We start from the raw sequence: 20,067 nt of genomic DNA, 5'->3' as shown, positions 1-20,067 counted from the left end.
ATAATGAATTAGTGGCTTTGGTATCACCCTTTAAGAAGAAGGAAAATGAAACAAAAAACTAAATCAAAATCAAAATTATGAATTTACGTAAGAAAGAATGAATTAATGATATTTGTATTACCATTTAAGAAAAAAGAAAATGAAAAGTAACGACACAAAAATGACAAAATTGGCACACAATTACATGGAAATTGGATTTATTCATAATATGCAAAATTAGGCATATAAATATTGGAATTTTACAATAAAAAGGAGTTTCCTAAGAAGGAATAAATGAGTGTCATTGGTATTACCATTAAAGAAACAAAATAAAACAAAACTAAAAATCACAATAATAATGTTTTCGAAGAAAAAATGAATTAGTGGCTTTGATATTACCCTTTAAGAAGAAAGAAATAAAACACAAACTACAACAAAATCAAAACAATGAGATATTTCTAACGAAGATTGCATTCGTGTTATTGGTATTAACCTTTAAGAAGAAAGAAAATAAGTAAATAAATTATAAAACAAACAAATACAAAAATTGTAGGCAATATAACAAAAAAATAACGCTTTTTAAAAATGTGCAAGAATAAGCAAACAATAGTGGATTTTTTTGCGAATAAGAAGTTTCATAAGAAGGAATGAATTAGTCGATTGGTATTACCCTTAAATAAAAGATAAAAGTAAAATAATAAATCAATCAAAATTAAAATAGTGAAGTTTTACAAGGAACAATAAATTAATGGCATCAGTACTACCACTTAAAAAAGAAACCCGCACACACTTTGCACCAAAATTGCACTTTTTATATTATACAAAGACTAATTGTATAATAGTGAATTCTTGTATATATTTTATAGTACTCATGCGTATGCATTTACACTCACCCAACATTTAAAAAACCCAAAAATAAAAACCGACTAATAAAGAAAAATATATTTGCAAGAATTTGATCGAAAACAATAAAATATTACCACTCCATTCTCGATAAAACGTGCGCAATGACCCATGTCGAAGGCAGGGTCAAGCATACTGTACTAGGTGCCGATTTTCGGATCAAGGTTTCTCCTAAGCAATTGCTAATTCAAGTTAAAAAAAATTCAGAAAAAACTGAAAAATATGGTGGGAATTGAATAAAAAAATCTCATCCAACTTTGATATATATGCATCACATTCATTCATCAACATTACTTCATCAACAACCATTCATCATTCTAAATATATGCCTCCACACATTCATCTTTCTAAAGATATACATCCACACATATATTTATATGAATTCATTTTAAATATAGCAACACCACAAGATGAACTAGGGTTCATCCACTCATCCATATATCCATCCATTGATACACACATCAATTCTAATTAAATTTAGTTACAAAAATTTCAAACTAAAAGATGAACTAGGGTTCACCTACGTCCATCAATTCATCCACACATCCAACATATATCTATCCATTCATCCACACATTCATATGTCAAACATATCCATCCATTCATCCACACATTCATATATCCAACATATATCCATCCATTCATCCAAATTTAAGAACTTGAAGATGAACTAGGATTCACCTAGTGCTTAAAAATATACAAAACTAGAACTATATGACTAAAACTAATTGGAGGGATCGAAAGAGCTTACTTCTCTCTTCGTGGAGGCATCTCGATCAGCAAGAATGGCGAAGAAACGGAGAAGGTCGAGGGGGGGGGGGAGTGTGGAGAGGAGAGAGTCGTCGCTCCTCTCTATTTCTCGGGCTGAAGAAGGGGGCTGGCTTGGCTTGGTGGGTGGGACCTGCTAGCCGGCCCCCTGCGGCCTTTAACTGTTCAAACCCTACCGGCAGGGTCAATGGTGTTAGGGTATAACTACCTACCGTCGAGGCCCCCAACGGTAAGATTGACGGTAGGGGTGGATGGGTCGTTACCGGCGCTGATGTGGATAAGTACCCTACCGCTAGAGACCCTGCCGATAGGTGGTGTTATGCTGACGCCGAGGTGCGTGGCCGTAGGAAAAAGGGTCAGATCCCCCTTTTTATAAATGGGGTCATATCATGTTGAACTTTAAAAAAAAAGGTCGGAATACTGAATTTGGCCTCCTCTCATAACGTTCTTCTGTTTGAACAGTCAAAACGAAAAAGCAAGGATGGCTACACAAGATCAAATTATTGTCCTGTTTATTTCCGTTATTTTTTGTTTGAGGTTTTATTTCCCTTATTGGGTATATGCTCTGCTGGCTCGCAATGGCCGCCCTGGCCCCTCTAGTTTTCCTCTTTTGCCGCTCTCCCCCCTTTTCCATTCTCTTATTTCACCATGTGTGTGCGCGAGAAGAAATAACAATGGAGGGAGGGAAGAGCTGCGGCAATAGCGTGAGTGAGGAGGTGAAGCCGGAGTGGGAGGAAGGAGAGGTCTTGATGCAGGGCGGAGGCGGAGAGGGTGGGGGTGCTGTGACGGCGGCGGGGGAAGCCATGGCGCCGGTGCAGATCGACGTGAGGATGGACGTGGCGCTGCTCCACTGCCAGGCCTGCCTCCTCCCCCTCAAGCCTCCCGTGTTCAAGGTGATTCAATTCCCCTCTCGCCCAGAGACAGAGTGATCCACGATTCTGCTTGCCAAGAACACAAGTTTGTTTGGAAGAACGAAAAAACCCTCTTTCCATCTCACTTTCTGAGAGGATTTCTTTGCGTAGATCGATTATTACACATCTATGTATTTATCATTAAGAAATTCGTCATCTTTTCCCTTCTAGGATTATATCTAGTATCTTCTTGCCACGGTCATGGAAGTTGAGGATTTGCGTTTCCTGTCGCAGTGCGAGGCCGCCGGGCACGTGGTGTGCTGCTTCTGCCGCGCCGGGCACGCCACCCTCTGCAGCCGCGCCGGCACCCACTGCGGCGAGCTGGACGCCGTGGTCGGCGCCGCCAAGGTGCCGTGCCCCTACAAGGTGTTCGGCTGCGAGCGCTACGTGGTGTACCACGGCGCGGCGGACCACCAGCGCGCGTGCCAGTGCGCGCCCTGCTCCTGCCCGGAGCCCGGCTGCGTCTTCGTGGGTTCCCGCGCGATGCTGCTCGACCACTTCGCCGCCGGCCACCAGCGCCACGCGGTCACGGTCCGCTACGGCCGGCCTTGGAACCTCGGCTTCTCCCTGTCGCGCCGCTGGCACGTGCTCGTCGGGGAGGACCGCAGCGTGTTCCTCGTCTCCCTCGGCCCGCTCGGCGCTGCCACCGCCGTCTCGCTGGTCTACGTCAGGCCGGACGGCGCGGCCGAAGCGGCGCCCCAGTTCCGGTGCAAGCTGTCCGTGGAGCGCCCGGCGGGCGACGGCAAGGACAACCTGGTCCTCATGACCTCCGCGGTGAGCAGCAGCGCGCTGTCCACCGGCGCGCCGGCGCCCGGGCAGGGGATGTTCCTGGCGGTGCCCCAGGAGCTGCTCTCCGGCGACACACTCATGCTCAGCGTCCGGATTGATCTGATCCGACCGGCCGGCGGCGCTCCCAAGTCCGCTACACCTACACCACAGGCCAGGACGCCGAGGAGGTTGCAGTGAAGTACTCGTATGCGTTTGATTATCTGCACCATGTTAACTTAGATGGCTTCTCATGGTTAACTTGTTTAATGCAATATACTAAGATTTATAGTATGACGAACAGTTCAATTCAGTGGAAGTAGTGCAGCTAAGCTATGGATGATTAGTAGTATGAGTGTATGAATGAGACGATGAATTGTTCTGGCTTCTGTTGGTTAAGTTGTTCTGGCTTCTAACCAGTTCAATTCGGTAGTAATGCAGCTAAGGGTAGCAGTACTGTAGCTAAGCAAGGGTAGGAATGCTGAACAAATAGCCTAAATAATACTCCCTCCGTTATTCATTTCTCTGACAAATATTTCCGAGACGGAGGGATTACTACTCTACTAAGTAGTAGTAATGCAGCTACTGGTTTGTATTTTATCCGAGTCAAGCGCAACCAATTTTTTCGACAAAGGGTGGAATTTGTGAAGCGTATTGCTCTAGCTTCTCTTACTGTACTGTATAAGGTTGTCCATGCTCAGATTCTTCAGTTGTTAGTTCACAAGAAAGGAGCTTCTGTAAATCATTTTGTCAGACAGGGAGGAACAAGATGCATGTAAATGTATCCTTCTCAAAAACTAACATCAATTTTTCATTTCTTATTTATTTTTGTGGGCAAAGCTGGACCTGAGAGGACCTTAATGTGCAAAACCCCGCTCCCCCGCGTCACTCCCTCGGAGCACCACGGGTGGAACCCTAGATCGAAAAACAGCGGCGGCGCGTTGGAGTTGGCCTAAGAATTTAAATATTAAACAGTGCTATACACACGACGCAACTTGGACGATTTGTGCATGATCCACTTGATCAAGCCGTTGATGCCTGGACGAAAAGTGCAGCGGAGCATCAGATTTGCATCGGGCACAAATCGTACAATGGAGCATCGTCTGCACAGTAGTTTCATTAAATATTATGCTTTTACCAAGTTGTAAGAGAGAAAATGAGAGGGAAAAGAAGTGGGTTGTAGCTTTCTGGCCACCGCAGCCTCACCGACGTCGTCCTCGCTGCCTCCGGTCCTTCCATCATTCGGCCCTGGTGCCCCTGGAGTTGAAATCATCGACCATGCTGATTCTTGGGCTCCCCAGCTTTGTGAACACCAAGGTGCATCCCCACATCTTTACTGTTGGTGCACAGCACCATGGATTGTAAAGTGTTACTCCATTTATTTTGCAATATAAGATCGTTTTGCAAGCTAGAGGGTTTCATAAGTATAAGATTATTTTGCAAGCCGAAGGGAGTACTTGTTTAGCTTGGTTATGAACCTGAACGCTTGTTGATTTTTTTCCCTAGCAAAGATATTGCATGTTATGTGTTACTCCCTCCGTTCCAAATTACTCGTCGTAGAAATGGATGTATCTAGAACTAAAATACATCTAGATACATCCATACTTGTGACAAGTAATTCGGAACGGAGGGAGTAATACTTAGTACTACCTCTATATCAAAACATAAGACCTTTTTGTAAACTGAACTAGCCTACAAAAACATTTTATATTTTGATATGAAGGGAGTACATGATTTACCTGCTATTCAGTCAGCTACATACATAATTTTGATGATCTGTAATTATAAGTAAGTTGTATACAAGATCGAAAGCAATGAAAGGCAGAGCAGCTACATCCTTATCTTATTTTCAGTTTGCTGATAATCATCCTCTGCAGGTTCGCACAGAGGTGTCTAAAAAACAGGGGCAGGACAATTGGTCTTGTACGTGATGTTTCGCAGAGCAGCTGTGCTATCCTCGACTATATGAAGCTTCTGACGCTTCAAGCAAATGTAAATTCACAATTACAGTACTATGAACGAGGAGTGAACCATGCAACATTACCTGCTTCCCTTCTCATCTGGGACGAACTGGAGATAGCCGCGCCGCAAGAGCGCGCAGGTGGAGCATGCCGGCAGGAGATAGATGCATTCAGTGCCAAGTGGACATGTATCCATCCAGTGCAAGACCAAATAATTCCAGTAAAGTCTGAATACAAAACACAACGACTTTATCGCACAATCAACCAAGTCACCTTCAGCGAGATTGATGCATGCTCAAGTATTATTTGTCGACAGTCACACCCATGGATGTCTGCTTTGAAGCGGCAATAGCGTTCCAGATCGTCATATTCAGAGCCTTTCTGACCTACATTGAACTTCAAATGCATCCAACTACCCATCTGTACAGCAATCACATATCTTCTTGTTAAGCCACATGACTCACCGATAGTACCACAAAAGAGTTCGATTCCCTCATGTGACCCACCGGCAAACACAAACGAGCTCAGAGATAAACTGAATCCGCTCTGCACTTTTGATATAATAACATCTATAGTGGCCTCCACCGCACCTGGAACGCGGGCCAAAGTGATGTCAACTGCTCCACAATCGCCATTAATGCGGTTAGTGGATGGACGGGAAGGTGTGGTTAGTTCGCAGTCTATTGCACCGTCAATTAATTGTAGATCATCTTCTTCTTGCTCTCCTTTCCTGATCCTCATGTCAAACTCAACTAGAACAGGAGAGGTCATTGTGATTCCCCTCTTAGGGCCAGTCATCTCAATGAGAGAGCCCTGCAGAACTATTATTACATTGCTATATAGTGGCTCATAGTAAAAGTAAAGAGTTGCCTAAAGAGTATATTCTTCTTTCTAGCCAATTGACAAAGGATCGCATTTAAGTGACGTGGCATAGATTCTCAACCCACCTACAAACATAAGTCGGTTGCACATGAAACTTATAATGTTTGATAAAGCATGCAAAAGATAATCATCCATAAACTAGCCTAATATATGCAAGGAGAACACCATCGTTCTATAACATCCCCTCCAAGGCACATGTATTCCCACGCAAGACACCATACAGATAAGATATTCAAACTGGAACCATCTTCACCACATCTCAAATGTTTATATGAGTGAAGATGATAACATTTCACTTAAAGTTACAACCAGGCAAAAAAGATTTTGTAGTTCAAGGGCTAAGGTATTTGTTGTGTTCAAATCATTTGTGATAAGCACCCATAGACGCATTCAAGGAAACAAAAAGAATATGAATGGTCCAAAATTATTTTTTGACGAGAACAGCAGGGGCTCTGCCTTTGCATTATAGATGGGAGGAGATATAAAGTTACATGGTACTGGTAGAGGCGGCAAAAGTGCCCCACGAACCGAAGACAAAACTCGCTCTTGAAACAGAGAGCTACAGAGACAAAAAAGAAGACACCATCCTACACCTTGTTCCTACCCAGCCACCTGAATGGAAGGACGGAAGGCCTCGTTGAGCATCTTGAAATCTTCTTGAATGAGATTCACTAAGGCTCTTGGCGTCATCTCAGCATTTTCAAAAATCCTTCTGTTCCGTTCCTTCCAAAGATGCCAAGCAATGTATGCCGAGAGGGATGTTTCCTCGGCAGCCTTGGATTGCGCACCGCGATGCATATAGAGCCTCTTCCACCAATCTGAAACTGAAATTGCAGAGTGCACCACATTGTAAATCCTGTCACTTGTGCCCTGGGCTAGATACCAAACCTCTCTTGCATAGCTGCATCGCAGCGTGATATGCTCCGCAGTTTCTGGCTCCTGGTCACACAACCAACAACAGGCATTGTGTGGCCATCCTCTAGCCTGCAGCCTGTCAGCGGTCCAGTTTCGGTTCTGCAGCAACAGCCAGATGTAGAACCGAACCTTGCCCTCGAGCTTTGTTCTCCACACCCGTGCAATCCCAGGTTGTTCAATCCGTGCAGCGAACTGGATCTCATAAGCAGAGCAGGCCAAGTAACGTCCATTTGCAGTGATTGTCCATTTGATTTTGTCTCGATGAGCCGAGAGAGTAATCAGCTGTACTTTTTCCCACAAACTGACAAATTGACAGAGTTGATGATCGTTGTCCATTCTTTGCAACCCTTGCATCCACCTCCCATTGCACAAAGCCTCTCTGACTGTCAGAGTTTTGAATCTGGCAAGCTTGAAGATGTCGGGGGCCAGTTGGTTAGGGGCCTCACCATTGAGCCAGCGATCCTTCCAAAAAACAGCAACACTGCCATCCCCCAATTGCAGGGAAGTGCAGCTGGAGAAGAGCTGGCGGTCAATATTGTCACAGGGAGTCGGCGATCCTTTCCATGGTCTGTCCTCATCTTCCCACTTGAACCATTCCCACCGCAATCGCAGAGCCCTGCTAAAACAGTCAATATCCTTCACACTGAGCCCACCATAACGCTTGGGAGAGCACACACGTCTCCAATTCACAAGACTTTTCCCTCCCACTGACTCATCCTCGGCAGACCAAAGAAAATTTCTCCTCATTTTATCCATCTTTTTGATGAACCACTTGTCAGGTTGGAAGCTTGTCAGGAAGAAGGTGGCAGTGGCCGTAACCACTGAATTGATGTACACTAGTCTTCCCATCCTGTTTAGCATCCTCCCCTTCCTAGGAGCCAGCTTACCCGCGACTTTGTCTAGAACTGGTTGCATTCCGCTCTTCGTGGCTTCCGAAACCCAAGTGGGAGGCCAAGATATTGGCATGGGAAGCTTCCCTGCACCCCGCGAAAAGCAGCCATCAGATGTTGAATATCGATTCCAGAGCAAGAAATGGGATACACCACTGTCTTCTCAATGTTGGCACAGAGCCCAGAGGCATCCCCAAAAGCCTTAAGGATAGCCTGGACAGCAGCAAAGTCTTGGGGCACCGGGTTAATGAAGAGAGCCGCGTCGTCGGCGTAGAAACTAGATCTTAGCCGAGCCACCCGTAATCTTAAAGGCGTTAGAATTGCCCTCTCCGTGGCCATCGCAAACATCCGCTGCAAAGGCTCCATCGCGATGATAAAAAGCAGCGGCGATATCGAGTCGCCCTGCCGCAGTCCACGCCTATGAACAAAGGGGGGACCTGGTGACCGATTTAGCATTACCCGAGAGGAGGAAGAAGCAAGAATGATAGAGATCATATCCCGCCAACGCTGGCCAAAACCCATTGCCTCCAAAACCTCCAGCAGGTAGCCCCAACAGACCGAGTCAAAGGCTTTGGCCACATCAAGCTTCAGAAATACCAGGGGAGATTTTCCAGAGTGAGCAGCCTTGGTGACATTCTTCACGTACAGAAAATTATCTTGGATCGACCGCCCTCTGATAAAAGCACTCTGGTTGTTAGAAACGAGCTTGTGGATCTCGGGAGCCAGCCTAGATGCCAACATTTTACTCAGCAGCTTAGGCACACTGTGCATCAAGCTAATAGGGCGGAAATCACTTGCATTTTGGACTCCATCTCGCTTTGGCAGTAGAACCAAGTTTGCCGTGTTTACAATGTTCCAATTCGGAGCGCGGAGGGAGTGTATGCAATTCACAGCAGCAAGGAGATCCCCCTTAATAACCGGCCAACATCTTTTGTAAAACGCGCCGGTGAAGCCGTCCGGCCCCGGCGCTTTTTCCCCATGGATCTCTGACACGGCATCTCGAAGTTCTTGTTCAGAGAACGGCCTCTCAAGGTGGGACAGATCTAAGTGTGGCAAATTCAGGGCCTCCCAATTAAGTGAAACAGTGCGCAAGAGAGGGCTACCCATGATCCCTTTGAAGCGGTCGAGCAAGATCTGGGCCTTTGCGGCATGATCAGAAACCGGTCCATTTTGTCCATTTAGCACTGGAATATGGTTCTTCCTGCGCCGCCCGTTGGCCCTGAGATGAAAAAAAACAGGTGCTGGCATCTCCTTCCTTGACCATAGTCAATCTTGACTTCTGCCTCCATCTAGCTCTATCGATGGCTGCAAATCCCAACAACTTGGCTTTTAGTAGACTCCTCAACTTTCTCTCTGCTTCTGTCAATTGTCTGTCCTCTTGCGCAAGGTCAAGCTGAAAGATAACTTCATTTGCAATTCCAGACATGAAAGAAGCCCATCGCACATTCTGCTTGTTCCACTTTTTTAGTGCCGCTGCAGTTCTGGACAACTTTGTGTGCAGCACCCTAACTGGATCCCCGGATGTGACCTCTTTACTCCAAGCTTGCTCAACAATCCCGTCAAACTCCGAAGATTTTAGCCAATGGTTCTCGAAACGAAAGACCCTGCAGTGAGCAAGCTGCATCTTTTTCAGCACTAAAGGGCAGTGATCGGAGATATTCGTCGATGCTGGGCTCAACTGAGATTGGGGAAATGCAGCTTCCCACTCGCCAGATACCAGCACTCTGTCAATTTTGGTGAGAATGGTGTTTTGACGCTCGTTAGACCAGGTGAACCTCCTCCCCAACAATGGGAAATCAATTAGTTCCAGATCCTCGATGAGTGCCCTGAATCTGCCCATCATCCGGAGATTGCAGTTAAAATTGCTCTTGTCATCAGCCCGTCTGATCATGTTGAAATCTCCCAAAACCATCCATTTCGGCAGCATGTGTTGCTTAATCCTTATTATCTCAGCAATGAACCCCAATTTTTCAGCCTCTAACTGAGGGCCATAGACCCCAGTGATTGACCAGCTGCTGCCATCCGATTTATCCTTTATTGTACCAGAGATGAAGTGAGCGCCTGTTGCCAAGGGGACCTCAGAAATCTCAAAATCATCTGAGCAAGCAAGCAATACCCCTCCTCTAGACCCATTGGCAGGTAAGGTAATGAAATTATCAGCAAAACGGTGCCCCAAGGTCTCCAACACTAAGCTCCTGGTCATGTCATTGATCTTAGTTTCTTGCAGGCAAATCAGATTACACTTTAGCTCAGCGACAAACAATTGTACAGCCCTTCTCTTTGCCGGGTTATTTAATCCCCGGACGTTCCAATTCAGAATTGCAATATCCATAAAATAGTGCCAACACTCATAACAGACCTCCACATCTTGACATCAATCTCCCTCCACTGTCTCCACCAAAGCCAGGTGGAGCTGCAACAACTACCCACATACAGATACAAACGCACACACCACAACCCTGAGCAGCACCCCACGCCCATTAACCTTTGTTTGACCAACATCAGGAAACTGAAGCTACACACACACACAGCAAGCATTATAACAAGTTCAGGCAACAGAGACCTGTGCCCGCCCATGGACCGGCTGCCCGCCCTTCTTGCCGGGTCCGCCCGTCGCATCGATCAGCTCGGTGATCGCCTCGACGAACTTATCAGACAGCGGCTGCTTGTACATGTCTCTGTACTTCTTCTGGAGGTCCGCCGTTGTCGGGCCCACCATCTGCGATTCTCCTGCCCAGACACCCCCCTTCTTCATGAGAACGAGCTGTACCTTGTCCATGGTGGACCATCCCGCAATTGGCTTAGCAGCGAGCCTACCGCTGCTTCGCCTAGCGAGCTTCCCATCTGCGCCCCCTTCTTGGTCGCCGGCATCGACAGGGGTGGGGAGAAGATCAGCACGGGGAGGAGATGTGCATGAGATGAGGAAGCGGCTCAGGTGGTCGATGGTTTCCTCTCCCCCGCCCGCATCTGCATCTTTGTGGCTGTCCAGGCCCAACACTGGCAGGCCCTGCTCGGGGTGCCCAACCTGTGGGCTTGCTGTAGGCGAGTGCGGCCCAAAGACGCCTTCAAAGGATTCCCCTCCCCCGTCCACCTCACCGCTCTCCCTGGCTCGATCCTGACCTAGTCCTTTTGCTAGGATAGGCTCTAGCAGCCCCACTGGTCCCACCTTTAGCGGGGCACATGCACCAATCGCCAGATTTGCATGAGAAAGGCCATGCACGTTGCCCTCATAGGAGGCTGCCCTTGCTGCTTGATGCCCCTTATGGCCATGGTCTTCCACGCCTGCACGAGGCTAAGCTGGTTCCTGGCGCTGCGTTCCTGGCTCCTCGGTAATCACACTTTCACGGGGAAGGCCATGCACAACCTCCCTGACGCCAGACTGCCCTTCTGCATCTTTCTCTTGCTGTAGCTGGCCCATGACCGCAGAGATCGCTCCCAGCTGACCGGGGATGGGAGGCGTCTCATCTGATCTCACGAACGGATCCCTTTCTGACCTTGAACAGCCCGCCGTTGCAATGTCAATCAGCGGAGGCAGGTCCGCCTCCAGCCGCCCGGCGTGCTGCCTCCCTTGCCCGGCGTGATCACCATGTCGACGTTCACCTCTGCCGGCTGCTTCCTGACGCAACCCCACGCTCGCCAGCCGGTGGCCCTCGCCGTCCCCATACCGGCGCCTACTTCCACCACCTCCACCACTGCCTCCAGATCCACCCGCGCCCGTGTCTGGGAAGCGAAGCCTGGTGTGCGCTGAGACGCGCGGCGATGGCAGCGGAAAGTCACCGTCTTCGTAGCTTAGAAACCACCTGTAACCCCATCTGGCCGGCCAAGACGGCGGCACACCATCCTCCGAAGGGATGCCGCTGACCGCACTGTGACTGCTGCAAGCACTGTCCGGGCTCGACTCCGACGGGCAGGTGAAGTCGAACACATGATCCAGATGGATGAGAACTGGATGGCTCAGCAGCCCAACCTGTCCCCAACGTGGTGATGATTCCTCGAAGATGCCCAGCTCAGGGTAGTGAGATCCTGGCGACTCCATCTCCCTCGGCTCCTCCAATTGAAGGACACCCCTGGTCTTGAGCTTCTCGACGGCGTCCATCCACACCCAGAGGCGAAAGCATCCAGTCTCCTGCTCCCGACGCACCTCCGTGTCAATCCCCTCGATCAGCATGGAGGGATCGAACAAAGAGGCCACACTGCTGATATCCCACGCATGCTCTGGAACCCCTTCTAGGCACACCCTGGCCCTGTACAGCAGCTTCGCCGGCGTACCACGCCGGAAACGCGACCACGGCGCGATCATGAAGGAGACGCGCCCGAGCACCAGCGGCCCCTGGATCCCCAGCACCATGTCCCGGACTGCCGCGTCGTCGAAGACGAGGAGAAGCTCCCCAAGCGCCCGGAGTGACACCTTGACCCGCTCTTCAGGGAAGCGGAAGTGCAACGCCAGGGCCCGCTTAACGTCGACGAGCTCAAACGGAGCCGGCGTCCCCACCACGATCGCCACCACACCTGGAGAGCCTCCGCTCCGCCTCCGCGAGACCAGCGGTCCGGCGAGCCGTCGCGACGACCAGCCCACGCCGGACCTCGGGGTCAGATGCCGGCGCCTCCATGGGAGCACAGACAGCAGAGCGCGGCGGTGGGCCGGGTGGCGGAGGGGGAAGGATGACTTGCGAAGCAGCTGCCGGTGGCTGGACTTGAGGCGAGCACCACCTAGCTCTATGGCCTACGCCGCCGCACAGCAAGCACCTGGCGCGGTTAGTGCACTTGGCGATCCGGTGGTCAGGCTCCAAGCACCGAAAGCACTTCCCCCAAGCTTTCTTGAACAGGAGCTCTTTCCACTGGCTTGCTTTGGGCTTGGGACGCCGCTGTGGTCGCTGGTAAAAAGGGGGGCGCCTTCCCCTTCCAACCATCGTCCACCCACCATCTTCAATGCGAGCGGGGGGGATGGGCACAGCAGGCAGGTGGGAATGGGATCCACACGCGGGGCAGTGATGATGGACTGGAGACGCCTCGCCGGCGCTCCCGCCCCCGCGGGCGGCATTGAAGGCGCATCAGAGCCTGCAGATCTTGATGGCGCGGCAACCTTACCCGGCAAAAGTAGCGCATCCAAGAACGGGGTGGGGGAGGAGTTTCCCGACTCCTTGAGCGGCCCTGAGCCAGCAGCGAGCGCGAGCAGGGCGGTCGACGAGGCCATGTCGACCCCGCGAGCGGCCGGAGGGAAGGGGGGTCGGTGCGGCGCCGCCGAGGAGGCGACGCAGGGAGCGACGAGAGGGAGAGGAAAACCACAGATGGCAACTCCGGCGTTTGACTTTCATAAAATACCTATTAGTCCCTAGTAGACCACTCAATTTCACACCTATTTAACCGGCAATATCTTTTCTGAGTAACTGCCATTACACAGTATTATTCTCCATTTGATATCATAGTTACTAGATTTAACCACATGGAAGCAAATATTCATCCATAACACCAAACGTAAATAGGTACATATTTATGTATTACTAAATGTTTTGGAACCTGGCTTTTGGCCGCTTCACCATTTTGCATTAGAAGAGTGCTCCACTTCCCTGAGCTGCCGGATTCGGCCTGGCTCAGTGCACGGAGTTTGCGGAGCACAAAGCCAAAGGAGTTCCAAACCGGACCTAAGTGGTTGTAGCATGCCATAAAAAAGGTTTATAGTTCGATCCATCTACTCTATGCATGTGATGAAATTAACCTTAAACTATGAAATCAATGAACTATTAAAAATGACTGCAGGTAAGTAGAGATGTGAAAGATGTTCACCTGATGCACTATAATGGGATCGTCCCTGCTACGATTGACAATATAATTTAGCAATGAATCCAGACAATCTCGCGTAGCTATATATCCATATAGTTGTACCGAGCTTGTGTTCACAGGAACTTTAGCCAACTTTAATGAAAATATTTGCATCATGTAGCGTACAGAATGCACAACACATCTTTCTCGGTCAGGAAAACAATCAGTGGGATCCGATAACATCATTGGCTCCAGTTGTGCTTCATAAAAGTATATATTAGATGGATACTTACCATAAATAGCACAACTATGATTTATAGGTAGACATTAGTGTTAAGTTAGAAACAACTGTCTAATAGAAATTTTCGTATAAAAGATAACTACATAACTACACTAATCAAATAAGTGAGGCTCATAAAAGAATAATATATGGAAAAAGTAAAACTTTTTTGAAAGAAAAAAAAAGTAAAACTTTCAGGAGCCAAGCTATAAGAATAGATTAATCAAAATCCAAGCTACAAGAACACATGCTAGAAGTTTCATTCCGTGCATGACAAAATGTAAAAAGAATAAGTTAAGCTTAATGATACTTAATAGAACATTCAAAATCTATCAATTATCGCAAATCTGCGAGTTTCATACTTATTTTGGGTCCGAGTGAGTATTATTTATCACAAAATTTCTAACTATTCCCTCTGATCCATATTATTAGTGTTAGATACATCCATATCTAGACAAGTAATATAGATTGGAGGGATTAGCTATTTTGGATAGAAGATAGAATATCCTACATGTAGATCTACTTTGTGCTAACCAGTTTCACTAGAGCAATCAAAATTTTACATTGCATATTTCAAAACAAAATCATGTACATTCAGCCTCAAACTTTAAATCGATAAATCATACGACTTATAAAATATCCCAAATTAAAAGGAGCAATACATGAGAGGGATTCGCATCACTTACTCTCATTAGGGTTTGTAACACTACATATTTTTTGGAGAAAAGAGTTTCTGTATATAGACTCATCGCGATGGGTGCTATTATCAATGATGAAGGCCGATCTTACATTGACCTTCTTGGTTTCCTTCCTCATTTTCCCTCTATTCTTCCCTTTGGTGGCTACAAATTGCTCGCCGAGGGTGCAGAAAAAAGCATTACCACAAGGGAGGTGGCTGGTCTGAGTCGACTTACTCCAATTCGTTTGGCCATGTAATGCAATGTTCCTTGCCATCAAGAAGGGTCCATAAGTAGATCTATCACCAAAGAGCAAACTTAGAATGCGAGTCAAAAAAGATACTCCAATCTGAAACAAGTGTCGCAGTTTTGAACTAAGGTTTGCTCAACTTTAGTTCAAAGCTGCGACACTTGTTATGGATCGGAGGGAGTACATACATGCTACAAAATATGCAGGATAGAAATCCAAATACAGTTACCGAATCTAACTCTAGCGCATAAGAAATTTAAGTCGCCGCTACTAAAAACAAATATCAACACCAATCCTTCATTTTTATTGTAAATATACAAAGATACAAAATATGAAAGTTAAATTTGAAACAACTGATAGGGCACTGAAAATAGCTAAAAGAGCTTGGAAGGTGAAACCATCAAACCCGTGCCCAAAAATGAAAACTTTCCTAACTTGGACAGACTTAACTAAGGCATGTGACAAAGTTTGGCTTCCAACCATGGCATGCAATAACTTCTAAATCCTTGAAATCTACCCGATACGTTCATTGGTATTTGAAGAGTTGAATTTTAATTGGTTTGTAAGCGAAGTAATGTGGTAATATGGCAGAAAATGTAAATTTACATGAACTGGCGTAAGAAGCACGTGTTGCGGCGCCGGTCCATCTCGAGGAAACTACATAAATATTTTGTAAATTGGATAATGGATAAATTCAATAAAACTTCAAATATTTGAACTATCATTTCCTGATCTACATAACATGGTGGGGCTTATTTTTTCTTACATTTAAGTTGTCAAAGTGGAACAAAAATCAACTCTTTAAGAATGTGAACGTCTAATCCTCGAGGAATTCTTGCGGTGGAATATTAGTATCATCCATCTGATTCTAAAACCTAATTGTCAATGAAATAGTATGATAGTAGCAAGATCAAGTCAAGGGTAGACAAACCGTACAGAATTTCTCTGAGAAAAAAAGAAAGAACTTTCCCTTTTTGCAAAAGCACACAACTTTTTTGAAGTCAATTGAAGCCTTTTAATAACTCAAGAAAGGGAAGATTTAAATTTGGACAAACTATGGTAGAAATAAGGGAAACAATTGCCAAGATGAGCTGATTTAAATTAAGCCCCAACATTATTAAGCATATGACCTTTTATACCTAGGGAAGGCACACAACAACCATTGAAATAGAAATGACAGGACATTATCTTCTGTTCATCACAGTATGTGTGATATCATCTTATATTCTGAAGGTGTATACATAAGAAGAGACGGTACATTTTACTAGACCTAGCAGCCACATCAAGCCATGAAGAACCAGATAGAGAACCTGCCTTGATGAGTGGGGAATGCTAGGTTGTCAATAAAGGCATCAGTAACCAGACAGAGAACCAATTCAAGTATATAGGCTAATCTTGTTGTGGTTAAACGTCAATTATTTTTTGACATGCTGCACTATTTGAAAGCAGAGCACCGCGCTCTATGTGCACATCCAATCACTTCTAGCAATATGACGAATTAAAGGTGCCCTGTCATCTGTACAGGTGTAGGCTTAGCCATGAGAGGTCTGTTACTTTCAAGGACCTGAAGCCTATAGAAAAACATGTAATCGGGTCAGGGATGAATTGCGAATGCATGACCAGCTATAGCTAAATTTGACGGGTTTGTGGTCCTTGCATCTTGTTATTGTCAAGAACAACGAAGGGCAACAATCACACATGGGCAGAATCACGATTGCCGTCTCGATTTGCCAGTGGAAGCAGCGTCAGATAAGATAGATTGATAAAATAATCCATCGCTGGACATCCAAGCCAACGGATGAAGACGGCAACGCGCTGAAGGACGCTTGATTACTCCGTTCAGATTTAATTTAGTGACTTCGCGAGTTAAAATTCTCCTATAAGAACCAAAAAGCACATACAGAAAAAGGGCATGGATCTCCATCTGTATTGGGAGATTTCAATTTCATGGAAGTGGGCTGCCTTACCTCCTCGTCATCGCCGCCGCACGGGAGTCCACTTGGCGGCGACCACAGGCCCTAACCCTCGCCGGCGGAGGTGGTGGAGTCGTGTGCTCGCAGTCGCCGTTTGCGCTGTGGATCCCCTTTCACGATTTTTTTTCTTACGAATATTTAAATGGGCTGGCTTGGCGGGGAACAAGGCCCAGTTTACCACCGGCCTCCGTTTCCCCCAGTTGGGCCACTATTTAACAGAATCGAGACAGATGGTTGTACACAGCAGATCAAACGGCCTTTATTTTTCTCAAACGGCCATTCTCAAGAAGAAGAAAAAAGCAGATCAAACGGCCAAAAACGTTCAAATCGTGAAAATGGACGGATAAAAACGCAAATCGCTAAGAGGGCTCGCTTTAGACTCGGTTTTACTGTCTTGAAATTATAAATAAATGAGACTAGTCCTAATAAGATTTCAAACATCTAAATCCCAACATTTGTGGAAATATAGAGCCAAAAATCTTCAGGTAGAAAAACACACCAGCAAACACGGTCCAGATTCCTCCATGAGCGTAGCATCTTGTCGAGGGAGTTCGGAAAGGCCCTAGCAAGGCGGGGGCAGAGGTAAGCTGAGAGATGGGGGGAGATGTCACCACTTTGGGGATAAATGAGGCGGCGATGTTAAGACACCGATCCATCGATTTGGTGGTGCCGAGAGTTTGTTTAGGTTAGCTCCTGCCCTTTTTTAATTTTTCATTTTCTTTTAGTTTTCCTTTGTTTTATTTCTTTTTCACCGGTTTTCTTTTTTTCTTCTTTTTCTTCATTTTTACTTTGGTTTCTTTTGTTTTCTAATTGATTTTTCCTGTTTTTCTTTCTTTTTTATACTTTTATTTTCTTCGTTTATTTCTTGTTTTCCTGGTTTTCACTTTCCTTTTTGTTTCTTTGTCGATTTTTGTCTATTTTAACACATGTTTACCTTTTCTTAGTACATAGTATACATTTTTGGAGAACATGTGAAACATTTTTCTGATTCATGTTGGACATTTTTCACATACATGATGTATATATTTAAAATACATGTTTTGAACACTTTTTGAGTACACGGTAACATTTTTTAAATACACGTTGTACATTGGCAATAAATATTTTTCAAAACTATGGGAATTGTTTTTACATTGCATAAATATTTTAAAAAATATACAGACATGGGAAACACATGAATATTTCTTTTTTTTCGGGAACATGTGAATGTTTCTTTAAAATGCCCGTACAATTTTTAATGGTAATAAAAAGTTAACCTATGAAAAAATACGTTCTCTATAATATATTTTCTAAATGTCACTAATATTTTTTTAAATGCTGGAATATTTCCATACAATGTCACGTACATATTTTAATCGATAATCCTACACCTACGTAGTGCCTACGAAGGCCTACGTAATTTTCCATACAACTAAACCTATCAGCCCCCTGATTCTAACAGGGGTGGGCCCGTGCCCTCCTATAGATCCAATAATCTCTCTCCACATCACTGTTTACGTAAAACACGTAACAGACCGTACGTAGGTTTAGCATTGCCCTATTTTAATGGTATGAAACATTTCTTTTACATCAGATGACACCCCGTACGTTGCTGCGGGAATTATACATGATAAAAACTCGAATACTACTTCAAACTAGGAAAATGCACGTGCGTTGCTATGGGCAACATTTAGCAATTTCATAGACGAATGAATGAAGAATTACTTAGTGCAATGTCTATGCACTACGACAAAACATATATTACCGTGATGAACAAAGGCGTAAGAAAGACGATAATCAAGCATAACCAAATATTTCCCAACAATTGCCAAAATCCGCTCGCAGGTTAGATATTAAAGAAATCGCAAGCATGATTTTGAACTTAGTTTCTGAACACATGCATGATTTAACTTTTCATTCTAAGTATGCTAAGTACAATGCTATAAAATTTATTACCTCGTGAGATCAACATATTCAGAGACTACATGACAGTACAACTATGCAATGTTGCCATTGTTCCACCAGTTATAGATCGGTTGAGATGTTCCTTCACGGTGTGAAAGAGTGTACGGTGTTTTTGCAGTTTCATGGCGAAAGAGAATTCAGCATTTCTTCTTAAAACATCTGAGCCTGAAAATCCTGATAGCATATCGAGAAACTTGCTCAAGAACACAGCCAGACAAAACAGACACTTTGCAGAGATCCAGTTCAGATCACAACTAAGAAAAATCCAGCCATGGATAATGGATTAAATTGCCCTCCCTCATCAATGTTTGACGACTAATAAAATTTATAGAGACTAGTAATTGTGCACGTGCAATGCACGTCTTGTTAAATTTAATTTTTGGATATGCAAATCACGTCTTAACTATTATTACTTCCATCGTCCTCTCCTCTATCACCATGTTGCTCCACAACATATCGCACATCTTATCCTTGTCACATCCTCTCGCTTCTTTTCTACTACCTCCGTTTCTACTTCCTTCGTCTTATAATGTAAGACGTTTTTTTGACACTATGCACTCATCTTCAAGTGAAAATTCACCTCACACTTTGGACAAGTAGTGACCTAAAACATCTTATATTATTTGCTTACAGAGGGAGTACATAATATGAAAATATTGTAAGCGTACTATATAAATACACAGAGTATGTGAGGTAAACTCAACATTTAAAATAATCAAACTATACTTTATTAAGTTTCCCTAATTTTCCCCACCAGTGACATGCAAGCGATCCATCACATGAGCGTCGGTGGTACCCCTCAGCAGCAGCGGTAGCTAGCGAGGATAGCAGGCGACTGCCACGATGACGAGCGAGCATGAACATATGGCGTGATGTACTCCTCGATGACCCGCAACATCTCCTCGGCGCTGGTTCTCACGATCACCCAATAAAACTATAATGCACAAACCTTCTGCATTTCAAGACAGATCTCATTTTGTCTATATGGATAACATAACTTCCATTTGCCCCTAGATGTCATCCATGTCAAGTCTTGAAGAACAAAAAAATAATACCAAGGGGACAAGAGTTGAAAAGAAAATATATCCACTTGTAGACTTATAGTAAGTAGATCATCACTTGTCACCTACATGACCAACCAAGCAATGGAATGTATGATAGTTTGGCGCAAACCAAATAATAAAAGGGTAGATAATCTTATTGAGTGTG

General features: G+C 45.4%; 2 protein-coding genes across 4 annotated transcripts; one reads left to right on the top strand and one right to left on the bottom strand.

Annotated features, from left to right (window-relative positions):
* Window positions 1-2,164: 2,164 nt before the first annotated feature.
* Window positions 2,165-3,658, top strand: LOC125522558 (E3 ubiquitin-protein ligase SINA-like 4). Of its 2 annotated transcripts, XM_048687608.1 has the most exons (3): window positions 2,165-2,543; window positions 2,796-2,803; window positions 2,834-3,658. In XM_048687608.1, exons 1-3 carry the CDS (start codon window positions 2,211-2,213, stop codon window positions 3,525-3,527), a joined length of 1,035 nt encoding a protein of 344 aa, XP_048543565.1. In that variant the 5' UTR covers window positions 2,165-2,210; the 3' UTR covers window positions 3,528-3,658. The 2 variants fall into 2 exon arrangements, with proteins under 2 accessions (XP_048543565.1, XP_048543564.1); XM_048687607.1 differs by having other exon boundaries at window positions 2,171-2,543; window positions 2,796-3,658.
* A 444-nt stretch (window positions 3,659-4,102) lies between these two features.
* Window positions 4,103-17,077, bottom strand: LOC125522557. Of its 2 annotated transcripts, none has more exons than XM_048687605.1 (6): window positions 16,909-17,077; window positions 14,929-14,990; window positions 13,759-13,994; window positions 5,371-6,100; window positions 4,533-4,662; window positions 4,103-4,429 (listed from the first exon to the last, which is right to left on the bottom strand). In XM_048687605.1, exons 1-4 carry the CDS (start codon window positions 16,917-16,919, stop codon window positions 5,537-5,539), a joined length of 873 nt encoding a protein of 290 aa, XP_048543562.1. In that variant the 5' UTR covers window positions 16,920-17,077; the 3' UTR covers window positions 4,103-4,429; window positions 4,533-4,662; window positions 5,371-5,536. The 2 variants fall into 2 exon arrangements, with proteins under 2 accessions (XP_048543562.1, XP_048543561.1); XM_048687604.1 differs by having other exon boundaries at window positions 14,701-14,990; window positions 16,909-17,075.
* Between the last annotated feature and the right edge of the window lie 2,990 nt (window positions 17,078-20,067).

This window comes from Triticum urartu, chromosome 7 (genome assembly GCF_003073215.2).
Source record: "Triticum urartu cultivar G1812 chromosome 7, Tu2.1, whole genome shotgun sequence".
Classification (NCBI taxonomy): Eukaryota; Viridiplantae; Streptophyta; class Magnoliopsida; order Poales; family Poaceae; genus Triticum; species Triticum urartu.
The sequence above is the reverse complement of the archived record's forward strand: the minus strand, read 5'-3'. Positions and strand labels throughout refer to the sequence as shown.